Source organism: Dendrobates tinctorius, unplaced genomic scaffold (genome assembly GCF_039654945.1).
Source record: "Dendrobates tinctorius isolate UK_male_01 unplaced genomic scaffold, ASM3965494v1 ptg000030l, whole genome shotgun sequence".
NCBI lineage: Eukaryota > Metazoa > Chordata > Amphibia > Anura > Dendrobatidae > Dendrobates > Dendrobates tinctorius.
Genome location: NW_027361698.1, coordinates 18,420,092 through 18,434,916, shown reverse-complemented (window position 1 = coordinate 18,434,916; position 14,825 = coordinate 18,420,092). Strand labels below are relative to the sequence as shown.

The following is a 14,825-nucleotide window of genomic DNA, read 5'->3' as shown; positions in this document are numbered from 1 at the left end:
CCAGAAGAGGGAGTTCCTCGGGCCTCAGTAGTGAAGGGGAAAGTTAACTCACAACAGTACCTCCCCCTTGAGGAGGGGTCACCGAACCCTCAACCACGCCACCAGGGCGATCAGGGTGAGCCCGATGAAAGGCACGCACCAATCTTTTGGCATGAATATCAGAGGCAGAGACCCAGGAATTATCCTCCTGACCATAACCCTTCCACTTAACCAAATACTGGAGTCTCCGTCTAGCCAGACGGGAATCCAGTACTTTCTCTACCTCATATTCCATGTTACCTTCAACCAATACAGGGTCTGTAGGTGCAACCCCCGGAACAACAGGTTCAACAAACCTCTTCAACAAAGATTTATGGAACACATTATGGATTTTAAATGTGACAGGAAGAGCCAAACGAAAAGAGACCGGATTAATAATCTCCAAAATCTTGTAAGGTCCAATAAATCTAGGCTTAAACTTAGGAGAAGCCACCTTCATAGCAATATTTTTTGATGATAAACACACCATATCACCAACCTTAAACTGGGGACCAATGGTCCTATGTCGGTTGGAAAACCGCTGGGCCTTTTCCTGGGAGAGAGATAACTTATCCACCACTTGGTCCCAGATCTGGTGCATTCTCTCCACCACAGTGTCAACACCTGGGCAGGCAGAGGGCTCCACCTGCCCTGAAGAAAATCGAGGATGAAACCCAAAGTTACAAAAAAAAGGTGACATCAAAGAGGCAGAACTAGCTCTATTATTTAAAGCAAATTCGGCCAAGGGCAAAAATGAAACCCAATCATCCTGATCAGCAGAAATAAAACATCTCAAATATGACTCCAAGGTCTGGTTTGTTCTCTCTGTCTGCCCATTGGTCTGAGGGTGAAAAGCAGAGGAGAAGGACAACTGAATTCCCAGCTTGGAACAGAAAGTTCTCCAAAATCTAGACACAAACTGGACTCCTCTGTCAGATACAATGTTCTCAGGAATCCCGTGCAAGCGAACCACCTGTTGTAAAAACAGGGGCACCAATTCAGAGGAAGACGGCAACTTAGGGAGTGGTACAAGATGAACCATCTTAGAGAACCTATCACAAATCACCCAAATAACAGTCATCCTTTGAGAGACCGGCATATCCGAGATGAAATCCATTGAAATATGGGTCCATGGCCTCTTGGGGACAGGCAAAGGCATCAACAATCCACTAGAGCGAGAACACGATTTAGACCGGGAGCACGTCCCACAGGACTGCACAAAATTCCTGACATCACGAGACAAGGAGGGCCACCAAAAAAACCGACTCACCAGATCTCTAGTACCAAAAATACCTGGATGACCAGCCAAAGCAGAGCAATGAACTTCAGACATCACTCTCTTCTTCCACTGGTCAGGAACATACAACTTTCCACTGGGACAACGCTCAGGTTTGTCCTCCTGGAACTCTTCCAGAGCACGTCTCAAATCGGGCGAGATGGCAGAAAGAACTACCCCTTCGCCTAAGATGGTAGCAGGCTTGGTCACCACAGGAGAATCAGCAAGAAGCTCCTAGAGAGGGCGTCAGCCTTGACATTCTTAGTTCCAGGAAGAAAAGAAACCACAAAATCAAAACGTGTAAAAACAAGGCCCACCTAGCCTGTCTAGGGTTCAAGCGCTTAGCCGACTCTAGGTAAATCAAATTCTTGTGGTCAGTGAGGACCACGACTTGATGCTTAGCTCCCTCCAACCAATGTCTCCACTCCTCAAATGCCCATTTCATGGCTAACAGTTCCCGATTCCCCACATCATAGTTACGATCAGATGGAGAGAACTTTCGGGAAAAGAAAGCACAGGGATTCATTTTAGATGTTACAGGATCCTTTTGGGACAAAACAGCTCCTGCACCAATCTCAGAAGCATCCACCTCTACCTGGAACGGAAGTGAGACATCAGGTTGCCGCAAAACCGGGGCGGAGGTGAATCTTCGCTTCAGCTCCTGAAAGGAAGAAACAGCCTCCGGAGACCAATTTAACACATCAGCACCCTTCTTAGTCAAATCAGTCAATGGCTTGGCAATACTAGAAAATGTTGCTATAAATTTCCGATAAAAATTAGCAAAACCCAAAAACTTCTGGAGGGCCTTCAAAGAAGTGGGCTGAACCCAATCGTAAATGGCCTGTACCTTGGCCGGGTCCATTTCAATAGTTGACGGGGACAAAATAAATCCCAAAAAAGAAATCCTCTGGACTCCAAAAAGGCATTTAGATCCTTTGACATACAGGGAATTCTCCCTCAAGATCCGGAACACAGTCCGAATATGTTCAACATGAGAATCCCAATCCTTGGAGAAGATCAAAACATCATCCAGATAGATAATCAAAAATTTATCGACAAAGTCTCGGAATATATCGTTCATGAAGCACTGGAAGACAGAAGGGGCATTAGTGAGCCCAAAAGGCATCACCAGGTACTCAAAATGTCCCTCCGGAGTATTAAACGCCGTCTTCCATTCATCCCCAGGCTTAATGCGAATAAGATTATACGCCCCCCTGAGGTCAAGCTTGGTAAACCAGCAAGCATCTTTAACTCTGGGGAATAGATCAGAAATCATGGGCAACGGATACTGATATTTAACAGTAATTTTGTTGAGAGCACGATAATCAATACAAGGTCTTAATGATCCATCCTTTTTGGCTACAAAAAAAAAAAAACGGCACCTAAGGGTGACGAGGATGGTCTAATATGACCCTTCTCCAACGCCTCCTTAATATAGGATCGCATAGCCTCGTGCTCGGGTACAGATAAATTGAAGAGCAGACCCTTGGGAAATTTACACCCCGGGCTCAGTTCAATTGCACAGTCAAAACTCCTATGAGGAGGCAGAGACGCAGACTCATTCTCACTAAATACATCATAAAAGTCCGCCAAATAATCAGGAACATCATGCGACTGAGGAGAGGTGGAAAACACCGGAGCCTCACTAAAGGCACACCGACAACCCCAACTCACCACAGACACAGATTTCCAATCCAAAACTGGATTATGAATTTGTAACCAGGGAAACCCCAGAACAATAGTATCATGCAGATTATGTAACACCAAAAACCTGCAATTTTCTTGATGGTCTGGGGCGACCCGCATTACCACCTGGGTCCAAAACTGAGGTTTATTTTTAGCCAAAGGAGTAGCATCAATCCCCCTCAAAGGGATAGGCGTCTGCAGAGGTGTCATCGGAAATCCACAACGTTTAGCAAAATCCAAGTCCATTAGGTTTAGAGCTGCTCCCGAATCCACAAAAGCCTTGGCGGAAAATGTGGACAGGGAGCAGATCAGAGTAATAGCCATAAGAAACTTAGGTTGAACACCACCAACAGAAAACGTGTGTGCAAAGCGTTTCTCGCGTTTAGGACAGACAGAAATAATATGCGAGGCATCTCCACAGAAAAAACACAACTTATTACGCCTTCTGAACTCCTGACGCTGCTCTCTGGAAAAAACTATCACATTGCATAGGTTCAGACATCTGTTCAACAGGTGGCAACACCTCTCGTGCAGCTCTTCGTTCGCGCAAACGCCGATCAACCTGAATGGCTAAAGACATAGAATCGTCAAGACCAGAGGGAACAGGAAATCCCACCATAGTATCTTTTACGGCTTCTGACAACCCCTTCCGAAAGAGAGCAGCCAAGGCATTATCATTCCAGGTAGTAAGTACTGCCCACTTTCGGAATTTTTGACAGTACAATTCTGCAGAATCACGACCCTGGTTCAATGCCAGCAGGGTCTTTTCAGCCTGATCAATGGCATTAGGTTCGTCATACAACAACCCCAAGGCCTGAAAAAATGCGTTCACATTAGTCAGAATAGGATCATCTGGTTTCAAAGAAAACGCCCAATCCTGGGGATCACCACGCAGCAAAGAGATGACAATTTTAACCTGCTGCGCGGAGCTCCCTGACGAGTTAGGCTTCAAGGCAAAAAATAATTTACAATTATTTTTGAAATTCAAAAATTTAGACCGATCCCCAAAAAATACATCAGGTGTAGGAATCTTTGGTTCAATAGCATGTGAATGAGCAAGGTAGGCGGAAATTCCCCGCACTTCCGCAGCGAGCTGCTCCACACGATCAGACAATTGCTTTATCTCCATTGAGAGAAAAAAAAATTCCCCCCACGGCCTCAGAGATATAGAGGAAAAAATATACACACCTTTTTTTTTTTTTGTACAATTCTTTCCTGCAATTGAGTACCCTAGGATCTGCGGTATGGCGGGTGATTCTGTTATGATTGAGTCACCGTAGGAGGCAAAAATGGAAATGCTAGCTAAGTCCAGAAAACCAGAGAAGTTGCAGCTATCGGATTGCAGACCCCTGAACCTATCAACACAACTAGCAGTAGCTGTGGGGGGCTCCTACGATGCCCTAGGCCCCTCGATCACAGCCGGAGGACTACAGAAAGGGAAATCTAAACTGCCCCAGAGCAGACCCCAAAGCAAAAGGCAGCCCCTCACATATAATGACGGTGAAGCAAGAAGAAAGAACAAAACACAGACAGAAAGATAAACTGAGCAAAGATGGGGCCCAAGCTAGCTTAGATAGGAAAGGACAGGAAGGCTGCTGTCTGCAATCCGTGAAAAACCCTATGAAAATAGGCCCTGAAGACGCTAGGCTTCAAAAAAGGCTATGTCAGTACTCAGGAATATTCTGAAGACAGAGCAACAGGCACAAGGAGATTCAGCTCACCTCAGCAGGGAATGGCAGAATCAGAAAAGCAAGGAAAACAAAACACTAATGCAAAAAGGCAAAGCAGAAATCTTAGCTTTAGATGAGCAGGAATCAGACTGGTTTCCTAGAAGTCCACAGAGAAATCACCCGCAGGCCAGAAGGGCGTCGGCAGCCTTATATCCAGTCATTAACTCCACTCAGCCAGTCATCATCATCAGCCCCAGGTGTTTGACAATCAGGCTCACTACCTTTCTTCACCAGAAGAGGGAGTTCCTCGGGCCTCAGTAGTGAAGGGGAAAATGAACTCACAACACTGTGCCCCACCAGCACAGATCCTTCAGGGCCTGTTGTGCCCCACCAGCACAGATCCTTCAGGGCCTGTTGTGCCCCACCAGCACAGATCCTTCAGGGCCTGTTGTGCCCCACCAGCACAGATCCTTCAGGGCCTGTTGTGCCCCACCAGCACAGATCCTTCAGGGCCTGTTGTGCCCCACCAGCACAGATCCTTCAGGGCCTGTTGTGCCCCACCAGCACAGATCCTTCAGGGCCTGTTGTGCCCCACCAGCACAGATCCTTCAGGGCCTGTTGTGCCCCACCAGCACAGATCCTTCAGGGCCTGTTGTGCCCCACCAGCACAGATCCTTCAGGGCCTGTTGTGCCCCACAAGCACAGATCCTTCAGGGCCTGTTGTGCCCCACAAGCACAGATCCTTCAGGGCCTGTTGTGCCCCACAAGCACAGATCCTTCAGGGCCTGTTGTGCCCCACAAGCACAGATCCTTCAGGGCCTGTTGTGCCCCACAAGCACAGATCCTTCAGGGCCTGTTGTGCCCCACCAGCACAGATCCTTCAGGGCCTGTTGTGCCCCACCAGCACAGATCCTTCAGGGCCTGTTGTGCCCCACCAGCACAGATCCTTCAGGGCCTGTTGTGCCCCACCAGCACAGATCCTTCAGGGCCTGTTGTGCCCCACCAGCACAGATCCTTCAGGGCCTGTTGTGCCCACCAGCACAGATCCTTCAGGGCCTGTTGTGCCCCACCAGCACAGATCCTTCAGGGCCTGTTGTGCCCCACCAGCAAGGTTTCTTCAGGGCCTGTCAAGCTCAAATCTTCCCGGGACAACGAGGCGTCAAGGCAGCCGCATTCAGCGACTTCTAAGCGGCCGCACCTGTGAACCCGAGCGACGTCTGGAAGGATAAGTGAACTATAGGAAATAAGGACCCATAGTTTGTGCCATACGTGGCCTTCGACGCCCGGACTAGCCGGGTTAGTCACATTGAATATAAGAAAAGTATTGTTTATTCTGTTGAGTCCCTGCGAGGACAGATTGTTGTTACCCCTGTTACTTGTTCAGCAGAGCCCCAGCGGCTCCAAGTTATAAAAGTTGATTTCACAAGTCATACCTTGTCTCGTGTCTCGTCACTGCATCCTGAGAACCTGCTGAACCCTACAACTGGAAAAAATAAAGACGCGCACTCGTGCTGTAGGAGGAGGTGCTGACTGAATGTGGATATACCACAGGTAAAAGTCAATCGGTAGACAGTCGCACTCAAAATTGAATGTCACTTGCATCAGAGTCATTAAAGGAATTATGATTTTAATTTATTTTTTCAATTAATCAAAAAAAGTGAAAAAACACCGCAAACAAAGATCAGATTCCAAACATGAGTATTACAAGGATTACACGGCTACGTTTCGACCTATACCTAGGTCTTTCTCAAACCATACTCAATAGGAGAGTCAATGCATAAGGAAAGAAGACAATTTTTCTGAGTCCCAAAGCAGGGGCTGTGGCAAGAGAGCGGCAGGGGTCTGCGGTGTTGTCCCCTGTAATACTCATGTTTGGAATCTGATCTTTGTTTGCGGTGTTTTTTCACTTTTTTTGATTAATTGAAAAAAATAAATAAAAATCATAATAATTCCTTTAATGACTCTGATGCAAGTGACATTCAGTTTTGAGAACCCTACAACTGCACACATAAAAAGGTAATGTACTTGGTTAACATTTGTTAAGAAACCCAAAAAAAAAACAAAACACACCACATCCAACCATGACAAGGTGTACCCCAGATGTGGATGGTCTAACACTTGTGCCTCACCTCTCTATGAGCTTAAACAGAGTCTCTACTAAACTAGGGGGAGAGATAGGATCCAGGCTTATCTTGTAATAAGACCTTTCTGGGAAAGAATGGTAGATAAGGGTGCACAGCTAAAGAGGGGGCCACACTAGGACAACCCTGTTAAATGAATTTGGCCATTTAGGACATTTATGAATGTATTGATAAGATGTAAAAATATTCAGGATTGAGAGTCCTCAGTTGTTGATACCTTTTAATGGCTAACTGAAAAGATGGTAACACATTGCAAGCTTTCGAGACTACTCAGGTCTCTTCATCAGGCTAGACTAATACAAAATCTGAAGTCACATATTTATGCACAATACAGCCTAGAAAAAATGCAATAGATAAGACAAGTGACGTGAAGCAGAACTATCAATATGGGAGAGGGAGAAACAAATATAAACATTGGACCAGTTCATAGATAAAGAGTCCGGATGTTTTATGGTCCTCTGATTGGGGTCTAGTTATGTGTTGTGATGCCCCCACAAGGTTTTAAAAGGAAATTCCTTAATTGATGTAAAAAGACATAAATCAATGCGACACATTCATTCCAGCACGGAGAGTGTCAAAGTTCGTCATAAATTTGTATTCCCAAACTCGTCTCTCTCTCTGAGAATTGAAGTTACCTTTCAATACCAGTAAATTCATATCCACGTTGCTGTGATCAGGGATACAGAAATGTTTTGCCACAGGTAGATCCATTCTTTTTTCTCTTATTGTGTGACGATGAGCATTCATCCTTGTTCTAAGCTTTTGCCTTGTCTCCCCCACATACAGACCCCCAGTTGGACAATTAGTACAAATAATTAATTACACCACATTAGACGTAATGCAGGTGAAAGTACCTGGGATCTTGTAGTCCTGATGTGAGTTGGGGATCTTTATCTTGTCCGTGGTCATTATAAATGGACAGGTTTTACATTTTTTCTGGTTGCAAGGAAAGGTTCCTGCAGCTGTTGGAGAGGACAGGGAGCTTTTGACAATGATGCTTCTTAAATTTGGGGGCTGCCTAAAACACAGCAGTGGGGGGTCTGGAAAAATGGATTTTAATCGGGCATCTTTTTGTAGTAAAGGTTGTAATTTCCGTGCAGCTCCCCTTAGCACCTCCAGATTTGGGTTGTAGGTGACTACTAGAGGCACTCGGTTATTTTCTTCTTTAGCTTTGTAATGTAGCAGGTGATTCCTTGACAATCTGGTGGCTCTTGTAATTTGGTTTTCAATTGTTCTTGGATGGTAACCCTGATTCAAAAAGGTCTTTTTGAGGCGACCAAGGTGTTTGTCTCTATCCATGGGGTTGGAACATATATGATTGTATCTGATGGCTTGGCTATAGATAATAGAGTTCTTTATGTGTTTTGGATGGAAACTGTCCCATTTAAGGTATGTTGGACGGTCGATTGACTTCTGATACAGGGATGTCTCTATTTCATTGTTTTTTAGCTTAATGATGGTGTCCAAAAAATTTATCTCAGTACTGGAGTAGTTGAGTGTTAAATTGATGGTGGGATGAAATTGATTAAACTGTTCGTGGAACGTCTTTAGCTGTTGCTCAGACTCCGTCCAGATGATTAAAATATCATCAATGAAGCGGTAGTAGGCCAGGGGCCTGATGGGGCATGAGGACAAAAAGTCGCTTTCAAGCTTGGCCATGAAAAGATTTGCATACTGTGGAGCCATTTTACTTCCCATAGCTGTGCCAGTCTCCTGTGGATAGATCCTGTTGTCAAATTCAAAGTAATTGTGGGTGAGGATGAATTTTATAAGTTTCACCACAGTATCAGTCCCTGTGTTTTCCATAAAGAATTTGCAGGCATTTAAACCATCTTGGTGTGGGATATTAGAGTACAAAGATTCCACATCCATGGTGGCCAGGATGGTTCCTTCTGGTAGAGGACCTATTGCTGCTAGTTTATTCAATAGGTCAGTTGTGTCCTGAATGTAGCTGGATGTATCCTTCACCAGTGGTTTAAGAATACCCTCTACCCATCCAGATACCTGCTCAGTGAGGGTGCCCACACATGAAATAATTGGTCTTCCTGGATTTCCAGATTTGTGGATTTTGGGAAGCATGTAGAATGTCCCTATTCTTGGAGTCTCTGGTATCAGGTCATCGCCAGCTCTTATGGACTGGTCAGGCAGACAAGAAACCAACTTGTTTAGTTCCTTGTAATAGTCCTGTGTAGGATCCGACTCCAATTTTCTATAGTAGCGTGTGTCCATAAGTTGCCTGTTTGCTTCCTTCATGTAGTATGACGTATTCATCATGACTATTGCACCTCCCTTGTCAGCAGGTTTAATGATGATTTCTTTGCTGGTTTTTAAAGACTGTATGGCCTTTCTCTCCTGGGCACTAATGTTGGATGCTTGTCTCCTGTTAGTGTCTATGATTGTGGATTTTAACAAATGTCTGAAGGAGTCTATATATTTATCCAAATGAGGGTTGCGTCCAGGTGGAGGTGTCCAGTCTGACCTTTTCCTAGTTGTTACGATATCCCACACCAAGATGGTTTAAATGCCTGCAAATTCTTCATGGAAAACACAGGGACTGATGCTGATGCTGTGGTGAAACTTATAAAATTCATCCTCACCCACAATTACTTTGAATTTGATGACAGGATCTACCTGCAGGAGACTGGCACAGCTATGGGAAGTAAAATGGCTCCACAGTATGCAAATCTTTTCATGGCCAAGCTTGAAAGCGACTTTTTGTCCTCATGCCCCATTAGGCCCCTGGCCTACTACTGCTTCATTGATGATATTTTAATCATCTGGACGGAGTCTGAGCAACAGCTAAAGACATTCCACGAACAGTTTAATCAATTTCATCCCACCATCAATTTAACACTCAACTACTCCAGTACTGAGATTAATTTTTTGGACACCATCATTAAGCTAAAAAACAATGAAATAGAGACATTCCTGTATAAGAAGCCAATCGACCGTCCAACATACCTTAAATGGGACAGTTTCCATCCAAAACACATAAAGAACTCTATTATCTATAGCCAAGCCATCAGATACAATCGTATATGTTCCAACCCCATGGATAGAGACAAACACCTTGGTCGCCTCAAAAAGACCTTTTTGAATCAGGGTTACCATCCAAGAACAATTGAAACCCAAAATTACAAGAGCCACCAGATTGTCAAGGAATCACCTGCTACATTACAAAGCTAAAGAAGAAAATAACCGAGTGCCTCTAGTAGTCACCTACAACCCAAATCTGGAGGTGCTAAGGGGAGCTGCACGGAAATTACAACCTTTACTACAAAAAGATGCCCGATTAAAATCCATTTTTCCAGACCCCCCACTGCTGTGTTTTAGGCAGCCCCCAAATTTAAGAAGCATCATTGTCAGAAGCTCCCTGTCCTCTCCAACACTTGCAGGAACCTTTCCTTGCAACCAGAAAAAATGTAAAACTTGTCCATTTATAATGACCACGGACAAGATAAAGATCCCCAGCTCATATCAGGACTACAAGATCCCAGGTACTTTCACCTGCATTACATCTAATGTGGTGTACTTAATTATTTGTACTAAATGTCCAACTGGGGGTCTGTATGTGGGGGAGACAGGGCAAAAGCTTAGAACAAGGATGAATGCTCATCGTCACACAATAAGAGAAAAAAGAATGAATCTACCTGTGGCAAAACATTTCTGTATCCCTGATCACAGCAGCGTGGATATGAAATTACTGGTATTGAAAGGTAACTTCAATTCTCAGAGAGAGAGACGAGTTTGGGAGTACAAATTTATGACGAACTTTGACACTCTCAGTGCTGGAATGAATGTGTCGCATGGATTTATGTCTTTTTACATCAATTAAGGAATTTCCTTTTAAAACCTTGTGGGGGGCATCACAACACAGAACTAGGCCCCAATCAGAGGACCATAAAACATCCGGACTCCTTATCTATGAACTGGTCCAATGTTTATATTTATGTTTCTCCCTCTCCCATATTGATAGTTCTGCTTCACGTCACTTGTCTTATCTATTGCATTTTTTCTAGGCTGTATTGTGCATAAATATGTGACTTCAGATTTTGTATTAGTCTAGCCTGATGAAAAGACCCGAGTAGTCTCGAAAGCTTGCAATGTGTTACCATCTTTTCAGTTAGCCATTAAAAGGTATCAACAACTGAGAACTCTCAATCCTGAATATTTTTCTATCTACTGGCTAACACGGTACAAAGATATACATCTTTCCTGTTGATAAGATGTAGGTACACCTTCTTGACTATCATCAATCTTGATAACAAGGCTTGGTCATATGCTGTGACAATTAGAGGGGTGGCGACTAGAGTTGAGCGACTTTGGTCGGATCGGGTTTCGTGAAACCCGAATGAAACAAAATAAGTTTCAGATGAAACTCGTCCGACTAGAGCAAAACAAAGTCGGAGTTTCGTCCGACTTTTATTTCCCATTGACTTGCATTGGGGTCGGGTTTTGGACGAAACTCCGACTTTGTTTTGCTCTAGTCGGACGAGTTTCATCTGAAACTTATTTTGTTTCATTCGGGTTTCACGAAACCCGATCCGACCAAAGTCGCTCAACTCTAGTGGCGACATGTGCACCGTCTCTCTATTAGCTTCAGAGGAAAAAAAAGGGATGTTGAGAGATGTGCACGTGTGACCACCTCTCTATTCCCAAGAGGGAATGCACCTTTTGGGGAAAACCCAACCTGGGTGATAAAATAAGACATTTTTTGGATATGAAAGGATATAAGAATGGAGCGTTACAATTTATGTTTGAGAATTCTCAGGACTATGATGGATGGGTTGATTAGTGTATGAGTGGAAGTGCACAAATTAGTACATATTAAGTGCAGGAATTATTCAATGGCTGAAGAATACACTGTGGAACTTAAGGGTATGAGCACACAGAGATTTCTGCACCATTTCTGAATCTCTTGGAAGGAAAACCACAGCTGCAAAAATTCAGATTTTTGCTGCATCTTTTTTACTTACATTTTTGGTGCAGATTTTTTCCCTGTCATTAGTACAGGTAAGCTCGGCAGCAAAAACGCTGAAAGAATTGACATCCTGCAGATTTAAATCTGCACCAAATCTGCAAGTCACAAATAAGCAACGTGTGCATGAGACTTCAGGATTCTCCTTCACTTTGCTGATATCAGGAAACTCTTCAGGTTTTGTGACAAATCTGCACAAGACATTATGCATGTCTCTAGACCTCCCAATCCTCTGGTAATCTAGTGCCCAAGTTGTAGTGAATCAGTTCAGGAATGCTCTGCACTGACAGTATGGGCACACAGCAACTTTTTGTGCAGATTCAGTCTGAAATCCACGTGGAAAAGCACTTAAAAATGCTAGATAGAACTAAGATATGTTCAGTATTCCTGAGCTTCTTTTAACAACTACAGGCTTCTAAAGCCGTGAAGTGACTGGAAGAAGTGACTTGACCATCCTTCAGGTGGCTTCTGCTTGGAAGCCGCTCACTAGTTATATATTCAGAAAAAAAAAAAAAAATGCTGCCAGAGGCTAAGCCACAACAAAACCTACCAAAAAGACGCTAAGGGCAGAGAGACTACCGTATAACTCGGGTGATGATCATAACACACTGCACGGACGGGACCAGCACCTATCTTGACCGTGACCGCCGCAATCCAAGCATTGCAATGCAATCCTCGCACAAGAAATACAGCTGTCTGTCTCCTACCTAAAGAAGACTCTTCAGGAAAAATACCACTGGTGTTTTCCTGCAGTGTTTTCTGTAGCAGATGTCTAAGGGTCCCGTTTCACTTAGCGACGCACCAGCGATCCTGACAACAATGCGACCTGGTAAGGATCGCTGGTGCGTCGCTAAATGGTCGCTAGTAAGCGGCCAAACAGGCAGATCTCTTCAGCGACGCAGCAACCATTCAGCGATCCTCGGCGGATGTTGGGACCTTGTCACACAGCAGCTATTCTGACGACTCACGCCTGCGTCCATGAGTTCTGCGTCGCCAACGAGGTCGCTCGTCGGCGTCAAACACAGCGATGCATGCTGGCCAGCGGGACACCAACGATCAAAATATGGCCCAGGACATTCGAGCACGATCAGCGATATCCAGCGGGGGGTCGGTCACTGCTGCGTGTCACATGTAGCGAGAGAGATCGCTGGCGAGGTCGCTGTTGCGTCACAAAATCGGTGACACTTCAGTGATCTCGCTAGCGGTCTCGCTATGTGAGACGGGGGCTTTAGAGTAGTCTGGGATTGGCTCAGCTGGGATGAAGTTAACAACTGCATCTAGCTCCATGCATTCGGCTATGAGCAAAAGTCTGGACACAAGGTTAGATTTTCTGACCAGCCAGGCTTTGTCTATTCCTGAGGTAACGTACTATATTGTACTGTGTATAAAAAATCACCTCAGGAATGCATTTTAAGCTAAAAATCTATATGTCTGGATGTGGAAAAGATACCTATGCATGATGAATCAGGAGTAGGACATCCAAATGGTTATCCAGCTGTCTTTTTCTCTTAGACTATATTACATTGTCTGTCCAGAGTTATTCTAAATGCTACTCATAGTTAAAGCAGTAAATTGATTTACATTAAAAGGGGTGTTCTGGCTCTACAAAGCTGATGGTTTATGTTAAGGATAGTCCATCAATATTATATTGGTGGAAGTGTCAGGAAGTGGTAGGAACCTCTCTCTCTCTCTCCTATGTGTCGACCCTGTGCACTTCGCTGAACTGTATTGTGCTGTACAATGCTGTCATGTATGATAATATGTGTCTGCTGTTGTATTCACTTTATGTAATGTAACGCAAGTGCTGTGTTTGTAATGTTCCTTATATCTGTATTGTGTAATGTGTGTATCAGTAAGGTATGTTAGCTTAGGGAAAGGAACTAGTTAATTTTGTGGGCTGGGCCAGCAGCAGTAAAAACAGCAGGAAGCTGCAGCTCCCGGTCAGTAACCCGGGCACGTTGGCCCTGGGCGGATGTATAGGAACAGCCGGGGCATTGCCAGATCCCAGGAGGGAACAGAATCTGCTGTCTCGGACTAAAGACTTAAGGACTGCAACACGGTCCCAGGACTTCGGAAGGGCCCCCGCTGAAGGGACTACAGCCTCCAGATCCCCAGATCACAGTGAGTGGACTGCTGCTTAATTTCGGCTACCATGACTGTAGTGGGTGTGGCCGTAGAACACGTCAGGGAAAGAGCAGGAATCCAGTGTTGTATCCCTTTTGCTCATTACCGTTTTATTAAAGTTTATTCACTGTTGGACCACAGCTGGATCCTGGACTTTAATTGCCTGGACTGTCGTGGCTGAGGAGATGAAAAGGTAAATCATGTGAGCTACATCTGTCCTGTCCATTTTTATGTACAAGGGGGCCGGGGTGCTCACTGACCGTAGGCTCAGTGGACTCTTGTGGACTGTAACTTTAAGTGACCCACCTATAACCACCACCCCGGTTCCCCCCTTGTTACAGAAGTATCACCTTTTAGCACCATACTGATCAGGTAATTATAGAAGGACTTGTGACACTAGAGCACTTCACCCATTTATTACTTGGTAGGGACAGTTCTTTTGGCAAAACAGTCCCATATACTTGAATAGGACTGAGAAGCTCAGAATTGTAATACCAGGTAAATCCAGTACAAAAATTACATAGCAGTGCCTTGAAAAAATAAAACGTCACAACATACTGGGGGCTCCAAGACCCTTTTAATCAGTTGATTTTATACGGTGCTGAGAGATGGACCCCCACTAATCTAAGTCTCATGACCTAACCTATACATGGGCCATCAGTTTGGTAGCATCGGAAGACCTCTTTCACATTCCATTGACTCACCAATATTAGGATGCTTCAGTAAGCGACAGATCCTTGCTTCACGTTCCAATTTCTGGTGATCTGTTTAAAGAAAAAGAAGAAGAGATGATAAATATTCTTCTACTTCTAAATTAAACTATTTAAGTCCGATAATTATGCGTAACATTTTTTTATACAACTCATCCTTTTACCAAAATAAAAAAAAACATTACAAATATGAAATACGCATGAAATAACTAATCAGTAAAT

The 14,825-nt window shown here is 44.4% G+C and overlaps 1 protein-coding gene across 18 annotated transcripts in view; it reads right to left on the bottom strand.

The window, feature by feature from the left end:
* Nucleotides 1-14,825, bottom strand: part of CAMK2D (calcium/calmodulin dependent protein kinase II delta) — a 288,504-nt gene that overhangs the window by 194,092 nt on the left and 79,587 nt on the right. For all 18 annotated transcript variants that reach the window (XM_073571883.1, XM_073571881.1, XM_073571889.1 and 15 more), the window contains exon 3: nt 14,598-14,657. In XM_073571883.1, the coding sequence (XP_073427984.1) occupies nt 14,598-14,657 (60 nt within the window). The remainder of the gene's footprint in view (nt 1-14,597; nt 14,658-14,825) is intronic.